Source organism: Halichoerus grypus, chromosome 6, assembly GCF_964656455.1.
Source record: "Halichoerus grypus chromosome 6, mHalGry1.hap1.1, whole genome shotgun sequence".
Classification (NCBI taxonomy): Eukaryota; Metazoa; Chordata; class Mammalia; order Carnivora; family Phocidae; genus Halichoerus; species Halichoerus grypus.
Genome location: NC_135717.1, coordinates 51,312,624 through 51,328,752, shown reverse-complemented (window position 1 = coordinate 51,328,752; position 16,129 = coordinate 51,312,624). Strand labels below are relative to the sequence as shown.

Below are 16,129 nucleotides of genomic sequence, written 5' to 3'. Positions count from 1 at the left end.
TCAGACTCCCTGGTGTACTCTTTTCTGAAAAGGATAGCCCATTACCAATTATAACAGTGTTTTGACATGAAATATCTCCTAGTGAGGACAACTGCCACTGGTTAAACAAGCCAGTAAGTAGAAGTGTCAGCTTTGCCGCCATCTGTTAATTGACTGGTCATCCTTAGCATTTTTGGGGAACCAAGACAACTTCCTGGCAGGGCGCATTCAATCTGGGCCTCCAGTGCCAAGCAGAGGGTTGTACTGGTTAGTCTTGGCCACTATGTGCACATCTATCTAGAGTTCCTGTTATGTTTTGTAGCCTGTGAAGGTGGTTGAAAAAGAGGCCAGTAAATTAAAGTTAGTGGCAAATTGAAAACAAAATTACTTTGGTTAAAATGTGCTAGGCATGTTAAGGCGGTCTGAAGCTGGCAGAACACTTTGCCACAACATTAAAAGTTTGGGAATTGCTACTTCACTTAGAAAGAGGCAGGTGATTACGTTTTCTGGTTTATGTTTGCAATTTCACTTTAACCATTCTTGTTTTGTTTTAGTGCAGTGGTATTGTTATCAACACTATTCTGACCGTTTATTACCAGAAAGTTACAGATTGTCCCTTCAGGGTGATTTTTGAAAGGCATATTGCATTTAGATGCAATTCACTTGTATTTGGAGTCTCTTTTTTTCTCCATTAAAAAGTATCTCACTTTTTACAGTGTAAGTCAATAAAAAAGTAATATTAACTAGAAAGAAATCTGTCTTCTGCCACATTTCATTATAGTACATGGGGGTCAGAGCATGGGAATGAGAGTTGCAAACACTTGGATTCTCAACTAGTCTATGCCATTTCCATGTAAATAACTTGATTTTTCATGTAAATAACTTACTTTTTGAAGGCTTGTTTCTTTTGGGGCACAATCATAAATGCAGATTTGTTCATTCAGCAAGTATTTCTTGAGTGCCTTCTGTGTACCTCATGACCTCACGTGAGGTACCTTGTTTTCCACCACAGGGGCATCAGTCCTTTGAAGTAAAGTACAGGGAGCTATAAAACCTCTGACTAGGGAACCTAACCTGACTCAGGGGTGCCAGGGCAAGCTTTCCTGAGGAAGTGACTTGTAAGAGCTGAAGGATGGAGGAGATAGTAGATGAAAAGGGGAGGGCAGTGGGTGAGACACTCTGAGGATAAGGGAAGAGCATGTACACGATGCCTGAAGAGTCTGTCATGGAGGTTAGATAAGGATGCTTGTGCATGAGTTAGTTCCTCACACGGCTTGGCAGCAACCACGGTTCGTTGTGTAGAGAAGGCTCTTGGCACCATACTCCAGTCATCTGAATGAAGGGCTCAGTCTTGTTCCACAGCCATTATGGAAAGGGAGTCAGTCTAGTTGACTCTCGCCACAGTAGACCTGGAAATGACTCTCTGTACAATTTGGTGTCTAGTTTTGTTTTGTTTTTTTTAACTCTGGCACCGTTCACTTGTGAGTTTCTGTATCTGGAAGACAGGAATTAAATGTTAAATAAGATTCTTTGATTTCTTTACAGAGATACTATATGATATGAATATAGCATTTTGATTTAATTTTGCTAGCATTGTTTCTTTGGAAGCGCTTAGGCTACCTCACTTAAAATATCTACCTCTCACAAAATGGTAGTAGCAATCCACCCTAAAAAAAAATATATATATATATATATATATATATATATATATTATATAAAAGTGGCAGGTAGTTTCATTTGCTTATAGGAAGATCAGGAGTGACTGGAGTTTCATATCTTGTTTGCTTATGTGGTTTTGGCACTAAATAGATACTTAGTTATTCTCTGAAAGAGGTACATGTTGCACCTGTGTCTTGCTGACATGTGTGTGTGTGTGTTTGTAGAAAAAGTTGTAATTGTATCCTGGAATTTTCCTTTCACTAAATTAACAAGTGAATTAAAAAATATTAGAGTAATGTTTTTCATGAAATAAGTGAAAGAATATTGTTTTTAAGTTTCTTAATATGTTAAATTCAATAATTTTATATAGATCAGTAGTGGCAAATTAATATTTTATTATGGAATTAATGCAGTATTTATAAGCTAGTTGGCTGTCTGGGCTTTTGCTCCTGTTTCTTTTTATTTGGTTTGGACATTTTAATGCTTGTTAGCATATCTGTAGTAAGATAAGAAAAGAGAAGGTGAAATAAGATTTTGAGAAGTCAGTCACAGTGGGAAAAAATTGAATAGATGTGGTTAAAATTTTATAAAAGTTAGGTATATGTGCATTGGCTAGATCTGTGTATTTTGCTTATGACTTATAAAAATGAATTGGCATACAATAACTATTGACATTAATGTTTAAAAATTAAAAAAAATCTATTTGTCTTACCTGTTTTTCATGTTTCTTTTTTCTCATTGTAGCTTTGTTTTGGATTGTCCTATTAGAGGTTGGTGGGCGGGTTGAGAGGAGAGTGCATGGGGCACAAGTGCGGGGGGAGGGGTGGAGGGAGAGGGACAGAGAGAATCCCAAGCAGGCTCCACAGTCAGTTGTGGAACCAGATGTGGGGTTCGATCTCACGACTTTGAAATCGTGACCAGAGCCGAAATCAAGAGTCAGATGCTTAACTGACTGAGCTACCCAGGTGCCCCTGGATTGTCTTTTTAAAAATGATTATTTCATTTACCTCTTTTTTATTAGCTTGGGATTATGTATTCCTTTGCTGTTCCTTAAGTGTTTGCCTAAGAAATTCTAATATGTTTTCTCAGCTTATCAGAGTGTAGTATTAATTGAGACTTCCAGTCTTTTTTCCAGAGAGTGAAACATTTTAAAACATTTAAAAATATTTAAGTTAATTTTCTTTCTTCTTTTTTTAACCTATTTCGTTGTTACTATGTTTTAAAATGCATATCTGTTTTAAACCCCAAAGATGTATTTCTGTTGTTTTACACTGTTATAATTCAGTTAGACTTACTTCATTTTCTTTTCCTTCGTTCCTTCTTGTGTTACTGACCGTCCAACTGAAATAGTTTTCCTTCTGCCTGAAGAATACTCTTTAGTATTTTCTTTAAAATAGATATTGTATTGACAAATTTTCAAACTTTTTGTTTGAGAATGTTTTTATTCCACCTGCATTCTTGAAAGATACATTTTGCTAGGTATAGAATTCTAGACTAGGGATACATACATACATATTAGTCCTCTTTGGATTATTCTCTAATATTTGGCTTTGTTTCTATTGACAAGTCAATTATAGTTTATCACTTTTTTATTGGTAATTTGTTTCTCAGGCTATTTTTGAGATTTTCTTTTGTCTTTGGGTTTCAAATAATCCTCCCCTTTTTTGCTTGGGGTATATACCTTTTGATGCTGCGTCTGGATGTCTTTCATCAGTTTTGGATAGTTCTCAGCTATCATCTCTTCAAATATTGCTTCTTCCCCATTTTCTTGCTTGCTCTTTCTGGGACTTCAGTTCCATGGTGTCAGAGCTCACCAACTCCTGTATGTATTTCACTTGTCTTCTGTATTTTCCACTTTTTTGTTTTTTTTCTGTTCTGGATATTTTCTTGTGGTCTGTCTTCCGGTTTACTAAGTTAGTCTTTACCTCTGTCTAGTCTGCTCTAAATGTTATTCTCCGGGTTCTTAATTTTGGTTAATTGTATTTTGCACTCTAAAATTTCAGTTTGGTTCCTTTGAAAATCTTCTGTGCCGCTTTCATAATTTCTGATTCCCTATCAAAATTTTCAAGCTTTGCACATATCTCTTTGAACAGAGTAAGCTATCCCAAAGGTTTTTTCTGTGATCTTTTATTTCTCGAGGGGTCTTATATCCCTGTGTGCCTCCTTATCTTTGATTGTGTACTGTTTATTCTATTTGAAAAAGTATTTCTAGAAGTAATTATAGATTAGGTAAAGACTTTTCTAGTTGCTTTTGCCAGGCACTTGGGATTACCTTTATTCAAACTGAGGTTTTTTTGTTTGTTTGTTTGTTTGTTTTGAGTCTATGCAAGGACTGGTTTAGTGTACTTCTGTGTTATCTCTTCTGGGATTCAGCTTTTTGGGGTCTTATTCTAAAGCAGGGGATGGCTCCCTTGGTGGATCTTGTACTTTGACATTTTGTCTTCCTTCCAGTTTTTTGATTAGGCAAGCATTTTCAGGAGGTAAGAAACCCCAGCATGCCCTGCTCCTCTCTGTTCTCTTGGACTCTGCCTGGTAATTCCTTATTGCCTTGTCAGTTCTTTGATTACCATCCTACCCCACCTTTTTTTTTTTTTTAAAGATTTTATTTATTTATTTATTTATTTATTTATTTGACAGACAGAGAGCTTGCACAAGGAGGCAGAGCGGCAGGCAGAGGGAGAGGGAGAAGCAGGCTCCCTGCTGAGCAGAGAGTCCAACGTGGGGCTTGATCCCAGGGCCCTGGGATCATGACCTGAGCTGAAGGCAGTCACTTAATTGACTGAGCCACCCAGGTGCCCCCCCCGCCTTTTTAAGTTAAGGTATAATATACATATAATAATGTGTACTAATCTTAAATATATGCCATGAAGAATTTTTATAAATGTAATGAAGTGTATAATCATATCCAGTTGTTCAGTATATAGAACATTTTTGCCACCCCAGAAGGCCCTGTCGCACTCCTTCACCATCCATACCACCTTCCTTCCCTGCTTCAGGTAACAATTACTCAGTTTTCTATTTCCATAGACTAGTTTTGCGTTTTTTGGTTTTCTTGTCAAAATAGTATCACAGAGTATGTTCTACTGTCTTGTGTCTGATCTGGCTTTTTTCATTCATCATTGTATAGTATCAATGAAATTCAGCTATGTTGTTGCACGTAGCAGTAGTGTTTCTCTTTTATTGCCCTGTAGTTGTTCTAGTTACTGTGGCACCTAAAAAATTGCCTCAAAACTCAGTGACGTAAACAGGGACAACATTTATTTTCTGCACAACACTGTAATTTGGGCAGTGCTTGTTTTAGCTTCATTTGGTTTCAAGTAGGGCTGCTTGAAGGCTGGGCCTAATAGTATTTGAAGGTTTGCTCACATATCTGGTTGATGACAGAAAGTGTGCTCACAGCTCAGTGGCAGTGTTCCAAGGGCTAGAGTCCTGCACCCACGTGCAGTGGGGAGAGGGGTGGAGAGCCCTTGAGCCAGACAGATGCTAGATTGCCTCTGATGACTTGGCTTTGAAGCTTAATGCAGTTTTACTTCCACTGGGGTCTATTCTTTGAAGCAGTTATGAGCCTGCCTAGGTTTTTTAAAAAAGATTTTATTTATTTGATGGGGGTGGGGGGGGAGAGCGAGAGAGTTAGCACATGGGGGGGGAGGGGCAGAGGGAGAAGCAGACTCCCTGCTGAGTGGGGAGCCCGATGTGGGGCTCCATCCCTGGACTCCGGGATTATGACCTGAGCCGGAGGCAGATGCTTAAACTGATTGAGCCACCCAGGCGCCCCTAAATAAATAAAATCTTAAAAAATATCATTTCAACTTATTTTTTTAAAAATAAGACCTGAAAAAAGCTGAATCAGTACTAGTATATGTAAGATACTTAGTTTACCAAAGCATTTTTTCGTGCATAATTCCTTGACAATCTTGAGTGGTAGGTGGGTTGGAAATTTTAGCTCTCATTTTACAGTTGAAGAAACTGAGTCTCAGAGCAATGAAGTGACTTGATCTGAAGTCCTGAGCTGGTTAATGGCAGAGCTGTACCTCTTGCATCTAGGACTTCTTACATGTTGAGTGATTTTCTTGCAAGGCTCACATCTACTGAATTCCAGATTTTATTGACTACATGAATTTTCCTCTCTTCAACTTTATGTATTTACATTTTATGGCCTATAAATTTGCTCATTTTCACTCAGCACAGGGTCTTTGCATGAGCTGAAGCTCTTCACTCCCATTTCCCTTACAGTACTTTTGTCCTGGATGTGTTTGGTTAGCAGCAAGATGGCTGGGACCAGGTTTGTCTTGATTTTTTATCTTAAGCCCCCTGAGAAGTTTTTGCATATTGTCTAGCTGAATAAGTATTTATTGAATGGATGGATGGATTCTTGTGTTTAGAATCTAACTAGAGATAGTCTGGAATTTTTAGCTGACTTTTTAAATGATGCCAGGCCTCTGAAAATCAGATATATTGTATCCTTCATTTTAGCTTTTATCTGTAGAGCTCAGGCATTATGTGCAGTTCTGATAGTATGTATCAACTGCATTAGGCAAGTACAACATGTGAACAAATCACAAGCAGCTTTTGAAAGGTTCTGCCTCTGTAACTGTAAGTAAGGAAGTTTGGGAAAGGACATTTGTTTTCTTTTTTTTTTTTTAAAGATTTTATTTGACAGAGAGATACAGCAGGAGAGGGAACACAAGCAGGGGGAGGGGGAGAGGGAGAAGCAGGCTTCCCGCTGAGCAGGGAGCCCAATGCGGGGCTCCATCCCAGGACCCCGGGATCATGACCTGAGCTGAAGGCAGACACTTAACGACTGAGCCACCCAGGCACTCCAGGACGTTTGTTTTTCTAAATACCTAGAAGTTGACCTGTTTACCAGTGTATAGCTACTAGAATTTGATAAGTCCTTGTGGAAACCTAACTCAAATTCTACCTGCAGAAGGGGAAATTAGACCTCATTCTTATCTGATGCTTCATTAACATACACGTGTAAACAAACCGAGGAAATCAAATGATTTCACATTTTGCCCATCTCATTCTCTGATCTTATTAGCAGGAAGTACGTTGTTGATTTAGTGAATAGGATAAACAAACCTCCTTTCTCTCTAGAAATGATAGAAGATTGCTTTACTTCTCTTGAGCTGGGAAAATATTTAAAGCTGTTCAAATTTAGCATTGTGTTTCAGGGAGTATAAATTGCAGAAAGAGCATTTTTTATAGAATGACCAAGAATTGGGAAAGTACAGTGGGGAGACTTTCTGCATCAATGAATGATGAGTTTAATATTAACTGAAGTTATTTCTTTATCCGAATGAGAAGGCATTACCTGGGAATGTGCCTTGACATATATATTTGAACTAATGAATTATGAATCTGAATTAAGAAAAAAGGTAGTAGAATTACAATGATGTAAGTTTCACAGGGATAGGACCTTTGTTTTGTTCTTGGCTGTGTCTCCAGAGCCTAGAACATTGCCTGGCTCATAATAGCTGCTCAGTAAATATTTATTGAATGAATAGTAAATTTCTATATTATTTATCTGTTTTAAATTTAAAAACCTAACATTAATCATTTAAGTGTTTGTTTATAACCCTTTGGGAAATAAATTTAAATTGGTTGAGGCATCATTTCTGATAATTCTTGCTGACTGTGAGAAAGTTGCATAAAGTACATTGCTGAGCACTCATTGATTCCAACATTAAATTTTCTTGAGACATTTAAAAATGGATACATGGGAGTCCATTACATGTAAATTACCAACAGTTCATTTAGTCCATCCCTTACTATTGGACATTTAAGTTGTTCATAATTTTTTTTTCCTGTTACAAATAATGCTTCAATGAAGGAAATTTTCTTAAGCTCTTTCTTGGGATGGCAGTTCAACACATAGCAGTGTTGCAAAACAGGATCTAGGAATTTCTACTAGAAAATGAACTTGGATTGTACAACTCTGAGGGTGAGATCAGAAGCTTTCGTGATCAGACAGCAGAGTTCAGCCAGCACAAATGATAACAATTCTTTGCTGCTTTTACGTGTGGATAATGTATAATCATCAGTCTTTGCACATGAAAGCTCTCTTGCAATTTGTAGTGGAGCTGCCTCTCACTTGGTATTGTCTTTTACTTTTAAAGAATGAATGAGTCACTACAACTCTTTCTGCCTCTTAATCATAGTTTAAAGATTACAAATGCATTTAACTCCTTTATATAGGTGAGAACACATGTTATGTTATGTTTTTTTAAAAAATATTTTATTTATTTATTTATTTATTTGAGAGAGAGAATGAGCAGGGCAGGGGCAGAGGGAGAAGCAGGCTCCCCACTGAGCAGGGAGCCCGACATCGGGGCTCGATCCCAGGACCCTGGGACACTTAACCGACTGAGCCACCCAGGAGCCCCATGTGGTGTTCCTTTTATTTATAATCATTTCACTTATGAATTTTATTGGAGATTTTTTGCTTTTTCATATTAAAATATCAAAATATTATATTCATACAAAAAGCTATGTGTAATGTGTGTTACATAATGGTGTCCATACTGTCCGCTCCTTCAACTTAAGTGATAGAACATTATCAATACCCTCTTGGATCACATTTTCCTGCTTTTCTTCCTCTATCCCACTACTTGTCCTGTGGAAACCAGCAGCCTCAACATTAGGGTCTAGCATTCTCTTGCTTTTCTGCATAGTTACAGTATATGTGTGTATGTCCCTAAACAACTTATTGTTAATTTTACGTATTTTGGAAATTTATGTAAATGGTATCAGTATGTGTGTGTGTATGTTCACAAATTTAGTGAGTAAAGTTTTCTAGTAAAACTAAAACTCACAAATTTAATTTGCATTTAAAGTTAATATCCTTATTCTCTGTATTAGTCATCGTTTGCAATAATAATGCTGTGTAACAAACCACTGCAACATTTCAGTGGTGTAAAATGACACACATTTGTTTCTAGCTCATAGGTTTGGCAGTCTCTGCTGGGTTTGGCTGGGTTTGTCTATAGGCTGTGGGTTGGGTTCAGTTATGTGCTAGGTGTCTACTCATTCTAGGACCAGTCGCTATCGGGGGTGCATTGTAGGAGAGCAAGAGAACTCAGACAAGCGCAATGCTCTTAGAACCTCCTCTTAGAACAGTGTCAGTCCAACATGTAATATGGCCAGGGCCCCAAATCCATGAGGTGGGGAGTATACGCCACCCCTAGGGAAGCCACACAAGAGCATGGGTGAAGGAAGACATGAACAGAGGATAATGTCTGCCATATCTTCCTCCTGAATAACAGCATAAAAACTTGGAATATTTCCATTCTTATTACCTCCCTTCTAGATTACATGCTGTTGTTCAGGACTTTAGGTCCCCTTTTTTTTTTTCTTGGTAACTCCTAATGTAGAAATCATACCTCTAAGATTTGTTTGCATTTAGTCATGTTTACAGGTTTTCCTCTCCCATCTTTCTTATATTTCAGACCTTCTCTTTGGCATCATTTTCCTACTTTGTGACTGTAACTTTGGACGCATGCTTTTTTTTTTTTTATTATCATGTTATGTTAATTACCATACATTACATCATTAGTTTTTGATGTAGTGTTCCATGATTCATTGTTTGCGTATAACACCCAGTGCTCCATGCAGTATGTGCCCTCTTTAATACCCATCACCAGGCTAACCCATCCCCCCAGCCCCCTCCCCTCTAGAACCCTCAGTTTGTTTCTCAGAGTCCATAGTCTCTCGTGGTTTGTCTCCCCCTCCGATTTCCCACCTTTCATTCTTCCCCTCCTGCTATCTTCTTCTTCTTCTTCTTTTTTTTTTTTTTAACATATAATGTATTATTTGTTTCAGGGGTACAGGTCTGTGATTCAACAGTCTTACACAATTCACAGTGCTCACCATAGCACATACCCTCCCCAATGTCTTATCACCCAGCCACCCCATCCCTCCCACCCCCCATCTGTTTACTATATCTTCCCTCAGTTTGGGTCTGAAATTTTCATTATTTTGTCATTTTTCTTGAAAAGATAGTTTAGCTGAGTTGAGGATATAATTATAGTTAAGAGTTTCTTCCTCTTAGAACTTTGAAGATATTCTAGTGTCTTCTGGCTCCTCTTGTTGCAGTTGATAAATCAGGTGTAAGTCTAATTGTTGCTTTGTAAGCAATCTGCCTTTTGTTTCTGGTTGCTTTTAAGAACTCTTTGTCATTGATGTTTCATAGTTTCACTATGGTATCTTTAGGTGTCAATTTCTCTTTCATTTATACTTTCTGGAATTTGCTGAACTTGAGTCTGTGCATTAGTATCTTTCATCAATTCAGATAATCTTTTTGCAGATTCTCTCTCCCTCATTCTTAATGTTCTCTTTCTAAAACTCCAGTTAGATACACATACTAGATATTTTAATTGATTTTTCATGTCCCTTAATCTTGCTTTGTATTTTTTCTTTCTTTGTTGCATTCTGGATAATTTAGATCTGTCTTCCGGTTCAGGGGCACCTGGCTGGCTTAGTTGGGAGACCATGTGGCTCTTGATCTCCAGATTGTGAATTCAAGCCCCATGTTGGGTATAGAGATTTCCCCCCCCAAAATAAATATACTTAAAAAAAAAAAAAGGTTATCAGATCTATCATGTGGTTCATTAATTCTCTCTTTAGCAGAACTTACTTTGCTGAACTTGTCTGTTGAGGTTTAATTTTAGTTATCCTGTTTTTCACCTGATTTTTTTCCGAATCTGTTGCCTTCTTTTTTGCTCATATTTTCCATTTCCTGTTGTATTTTGAAACATTACTGTCCTTTCCTTTTTCAATGTATTTGTGATTACTTACTTCTGTTGAATCTTGCTTATGCCTATTTTTAAAAGTTTGAGCTAATTTTTACTGTAACTGTATCTGTGGAAATGCTTGTGAGACCTGGCTTAAGAGTGCTTTCTCCCAGAAAGAATTTGCAGTTGAGGACACTGTTAAACCAGAGTGGCTTGATTTCTAGGCTTGAGATTTTTATAACATACAAGTGTATGGATTTGAACTTGAAACCTGTGTGAAGATTGGTTTTGGTTACAGATTTCCAGTGAATTCTCCCTTGCCCTCCCCAAACACAAATAAACCTAGATTCAGGAGAGAATTCTCCTTCTGCTTTTCTTTGGGGCAGACAATTTTTTTTTTTTCATAGTTTATTCTTTTTATTGAAGATGTAGTTCTTCAGGGGCCAGGCTTTACGTGCTTAACTGTAGTCTGACTTCCCATGTTGTACAATGTGAAGCTTTGACTTTGTCCCATGCTTGACTGTCAACAGTGAAAGCCCTTCAGCATTGTCCAATACAATTTTCTGTGATAATGGAAATGTTACACATCTCTGCTAATACATCAACCCAGTAGCCACATGAGAAATGTCTAGTATGACAAAGGAATGGAATTTTAAATTTTACATAGTCTTAATGAATTTAAACTTAAAAAGCTACATGTGGCTAGTGGCTACAGTATTGGATGGTGCAGCTTGGTTACGGGAGATTGTCAAATGCCTCTAGGGCCATTGCTGGCAGCCTTGCCTACTGACCACTCTCTCTTTGTGCTCCTGTTCGTTTTTTTGGTCTCTAAGGATTTTTCTTAGTTGCTTATGAGCTTTGCTATGCATTTGAAAGAATAATTCTTGTATTTTATCAAATATGTTTGATGTCATGTAGCAAGAGGGTTCCCAATCCATTTGGACACAGGAATCTCAGAAACAAATACCTGACAGCTGTATTTTTAGTTGGAGAAGTACTTATCTTGAATGATAAAAATTGGAAAGTTCACAGTAGAGTAGTGGAAGTTCTTCAAATGGAAACTGACCGTGAAGTTAAAAATTGTGAGGAAGAATTAATTAAATACTTCTTTGCCATCCTTCTTATTCTACCAAAAATTTAAGGATGTGAAAGATAAAAATGGAGCTGTGGCTAAAGTTTTTAAAGTCTTACACATCATCTTCACCTTCTTGGTGTGAGTAAGTATTTTACTTATACAAGAGCACTTGAATGAAAAGGTGTATATATTTAATTTAGAATTATTTTGCAGATGGATGGAAAAAAACAAATGAATTTGAGAGATTGTAGGGAATGGTGGTGGCTAAGGGATAAGAAAAGACTTTGACATTCATTCAATGCTGAAAGTATTTGTTTCACTTCTGGCTTTAACAGGGCCTGTATTAGTTGTTTAATTGGGGGGATTTCAAAAAATCTAAATAATGAGTCCTAGCTATTTCTCAGGTAGACACTTTGCCAAATACTTTAGAACTGTGTGGTTGGTTTTGATGTTTATTAATAAAAAATGCCTAGATTTTTTTTTTTTTAAGTTTTTTTTAAAAATTTATTTGTCAGAGAGAGAGAGGGAAAGAGGGAGCATGTATGCACAAGCAGAGGGAGAAGCAGGCTCCCTGCTGAGCAAGGAGCCCGATGTGGGGCTCCATCCTAGGAACCTAGGATCATGACCTGAGTTGAAGGCAGATGCTTAACCAACTGAGCCACCCAGCCATCTCTAAAAAACACCTAGATTCTTTGTAATAATTTTCTGTTACTTTAGGATTTGCTTGCTCTTTTTGGAGCCATAGGTACATTTGATTCTTTTTTTTAATTTGTATTTTTTTATTGTGGTAAAATATACATAAGATTTAACATTTTAACCTTTTTTAAGTGTCCAGTTCAGTGGTATTAAGTACATTTACATTGATGTACAGCCATCACCATCCATTTCCAGAACTTCTCTCTTCCCAGACTGAAACTCTGTCCCCATTAAACACTAACTCCCCATTTTCCCCCACCCTCAGCTTCTGGCACCGACCATCCTACTTTCTGTCCCTGAATTTGACTTTTCTAGGTGCCTCATATAAGTGGAATAATAGGTTGTTTGTTTTATATATGACTGGCTCATTTCACTTAGCATAATTGTTCTCAAGATTAAATTTGATTTTCTAAATTTATAATTTGTTATGAGAGTAAAAGAATGGAAATCCCATCAGCTTGTAGTGGAGATTGGCATTCTTGTGTATTTCTTTCAGTAGGAGAAGTTAGTAAACAATAAAATAAGTTACTGTCAATTTGGTCTCCTGAAAGAATATTATTAGAAATAATAGAATGTGATACCATATGTTGTGGTTTATAATTCTGTTAAATTTAAGTTTTAAAATAATTAAAATTGGGACTGCTGAGCTAGTTCTAGAATAGATTATCTGGTGTTATAAAAACCAGAAGTCTTTTCAGATCCTTTGAGAGGTTTTAACTGTCTAAAAGTGTCAGAAATTATTTTAAGGTCGTGTAGTGCCTGCAATAAAGAAAAGGATTTGGTGGAGTTTGCTTTACTTTTAAATAGACCCTGAGTTCCCTGTCAGGATGGGTTGATTATCCTTAGGCTGGCTCACCATTCATGTATATCAGGTTTTGTCACAAAAGTTAGAGGAGTCACTTGAAAGAATCTGTATTAGTTTAGCATGAGTATAAATTCTCATGCTGAGAATAAACAGCATGGCTCAAGTTCCTAGAAAATGAGTTTAAAGGACAGATTTTATGGAAATACTCCAATATACCTTTTATGTGAAACTGTGGAATTAAGACAAATTACTTTTTTTCCCTCTTGGATGATGTGAAAAACAAAATTAGATTTTTTTTTTCTTTTTTGTATGTCCAATGGGAGGGGATAGCATTTAGAGAAGGAGAAAGAGAATGTGCACATTTTATCTTATGTTCTTCTGAACTGCCTTGTTGCTTAAAGAGTTCCCAGACTACCTACTTTGAGAGTAGATAGGAAGATCTACATTTCAAAGCTGTGATTAGGGGTAAGGAATCTTGAACCAGTATATTCAGTTATAAGTAATTTCAAAGTATGTTTCTAAATAAGAACTGCTCCATGACATTTCACAGTAATTCCAATACATGCATTGTTGCGTATTTATAAAGTATATTTATTGCTTTAGATGGTAAGGTTATAAATCCACTGTTTATAAGTTTTATTATCCTGGCATATTTGAGGTTACTATTTTCAGTGCTAAGAAAATTCTTGATGTCTTAGGAACTTCAGTCCTTGAATACGTATTTGTTTTTTTTTTTTTTAAGATTTTATTTATTTATTTGAGAGAGAGAATGAGATAGAGAGAGAGAGCATGAGAGGGGGGAGGGTCAGAGGGAGAAGCAGACTCTCCGCTGAGCAGGGAGCCTGATGCGGGACCCGATCCCGGGACTTCAGGATCATGACCTGAGCTGAAGGCAGTCGCTTAACCAACTGAGCCACCCAGGCGCCCTCTTGAATACGTATTTGTTCAGCATTTTACGATTATGGGTAGGAAGGGCACACTACTTAGTATAGAGCTCTTTGATGTTGCCCTTTAGGAATTTTAAATTTAAGATAAAAAACTTGATATAAACAGGAACAAAAAGTCCCTGGCCAAAGAGACTAGATTCTACAAGAGTAAGTAAAGTCCTGGATCATCTGTGAACATTTAATCTCCTTTGTGTGTCTGTGACGTGGGATTGCCTTCCCATGTCATCATCATTCAGCAGGTTCCAGGGGCATCATGTTTGACCTCATAGTTTCCTGGGAGGGAAGACCGGTCTGATAGACTCAGTGAAGCGCCATCAAGAGAGTGTATTTATAGTGAGAAACTTGCATCGTGTATCCTAAAACTAACATGTAGATTATATGTTGTTTTAGATTTTCCATACAACTTCTCATTTCCTTTGGGATAATTGGGTTATCTGGAAATGAAAATCATAGTATTTGCTGCATAGATAAAGAAGAAAGTGTGTGGGATGGGGGTCAGGTGACAACGTGGCAGCACTATGATTATATGCCATTGCTAATTACAGTATACGAATCATGCTGTGCATACAGATTTTCATTTTGTAAATTTGTATTTCTCACATATATTACATGACATGAGTAAAGAAGTATATAGATGGGACAAGCATTATTTCTTCAAAAAATGTTACCCTAACTTTAACCTATTTCAGAATCAGAGGTCCTTAGTATTATGCTATTTTCTTAATTGATTTAGAAGATCAAGTAATCATCACTTCTTGTAGTTGCAAAAAGTAGTTTATCAGTTAGTGAAGAAAGCTGTACATGAGGAAGCACAGTGCAAATTTTGTATCGAATTTTAATTTATCTGTGGAATTTTATGTATTAGATTTGGGGAGGCACTTGTCATTCATGGATGTGTTGAAATATAACATTAGTATTACTTTATGCCTCTTTTCAAGTAAGGAACATATAGTTCATATTTATACTAATACAGGGTGATACTTTATCTTATACTGAAGTGAAAAGAACCAGATATGAAAATTTTCATGTAGTATTTATGAAGTGTATTTTAAGAATACTTATAGAAAATCCCTTGAAAGGAAACGTGCCCCACATAGTTGGGTAGATGTAATGGCGTTGTGTGGTGAGAGAATTTTTCTTTCTATTTTGCTGCTGTTTCCAATTTTTTAAAACAATGAAACCATATTTTATAATGAGGAAAATGCCCATTATTAGAGAACGTTTATAGCAATAACTTTGGTCATCTTTATTTGATAGTGTATATGAATTATTTATGTGTAATAAAAAAAAATTTTAGCAGGTGTGATGTGCTATATCTACCCTAGATAGAGTGCTTCCTTTCTAGGATTTATTTATTTGGGAAGGTGGGAGGGAATAAGATTTTAGTAAGTGAAGACCAAGGACACCGATTAGTAAGTTTCTGTGTGATAATTACTTTATACATACTATTTGCTTTTGAGATAACTTCTTAAAGACAAAGGAAAAGATGAATGTTTTAAAGATTGGTAATTTTTTATATTTAGATGACCACCAGAGGGTTCTTTTGGAAATAGAAAATTGTTGAAACCAAATTATTTTCATTTCCTTTTAGAAAATTTTATTTTAAATGCTGATGTTTAGAAAAGATGATTTTTGTCTCTTTGTTTTCTCACCAGGACATGTATTCTTCTGAGAAGCCTTGGGCAGCAGAATTTGGTTTACTCTCCGATTGGGACAGCCTACAGAGACATTTCCAGTCATGAGTAAGTGTCCATCTTTGTTTCATTTCAGGGGCCTCAGGAGCATTTGTGGAGTACTCAAAAAAAAAAAAAAAAAGTTTGTTATGGGACAAACTGGAATTATGTCACTTCGTCAGAGATTGGATAATCTGGTTCAGCCCGATTGTGCACCTGTCTCTATTGAAACAAGGAGATCCTTTCTGATGTTTCATTTATTCGGAGAAGTTAGATGTGCTGAGGAAATCTGTGTTGTTAGTTTCTTGGCTGATTTAGTTCTGTTACCCAAAATATTCTGTTGACTTAGTCATTGGAAAGGGACTCGTTAGAAATGTGAAGAGGGAAACAGACTCATAAATATATACGACAAACTAGTGGTTGCCAGAGGAGAAGTGGGTGGGGGAAAAAGAAAGAAAAATGAAGAGGGAAAATTTAAATTGACCATAATTATCAGAGGTTTAATTGTGTGAAGCTTAATCATTGGATAACATGTGTTAGTATTATATTTAAGCAAAAAAATA

General features: G+C 36.7%; 1 protein-coding gene across 2 annotated transcripts in view; it reads left to right on the top strand.

Moving 5' to 3' along the window:
• Nucleotides 1-16,129, top strand: part of USP6NL (USP6 N-terminal like) — a 246,248-nt gene that overhangs the window by 53,266 nt on the left and 176,853 nt on the right. For both annotated transcript variants that reach the window (XM_078075131.1, XM_036112671.2), the window contains exon 2: nt 15,549-15,635. In XM_078075131.1, coding sequence (XP_077931257.1) covers nt 15,632-15,635 — 4 coding nt within the window. In that variant the 5' untranslated portion in view covers nt 15,549-15,631. The remainder of the gene's footprint in view (nt 1-15,548; nt 15,636-16,129) is intronic.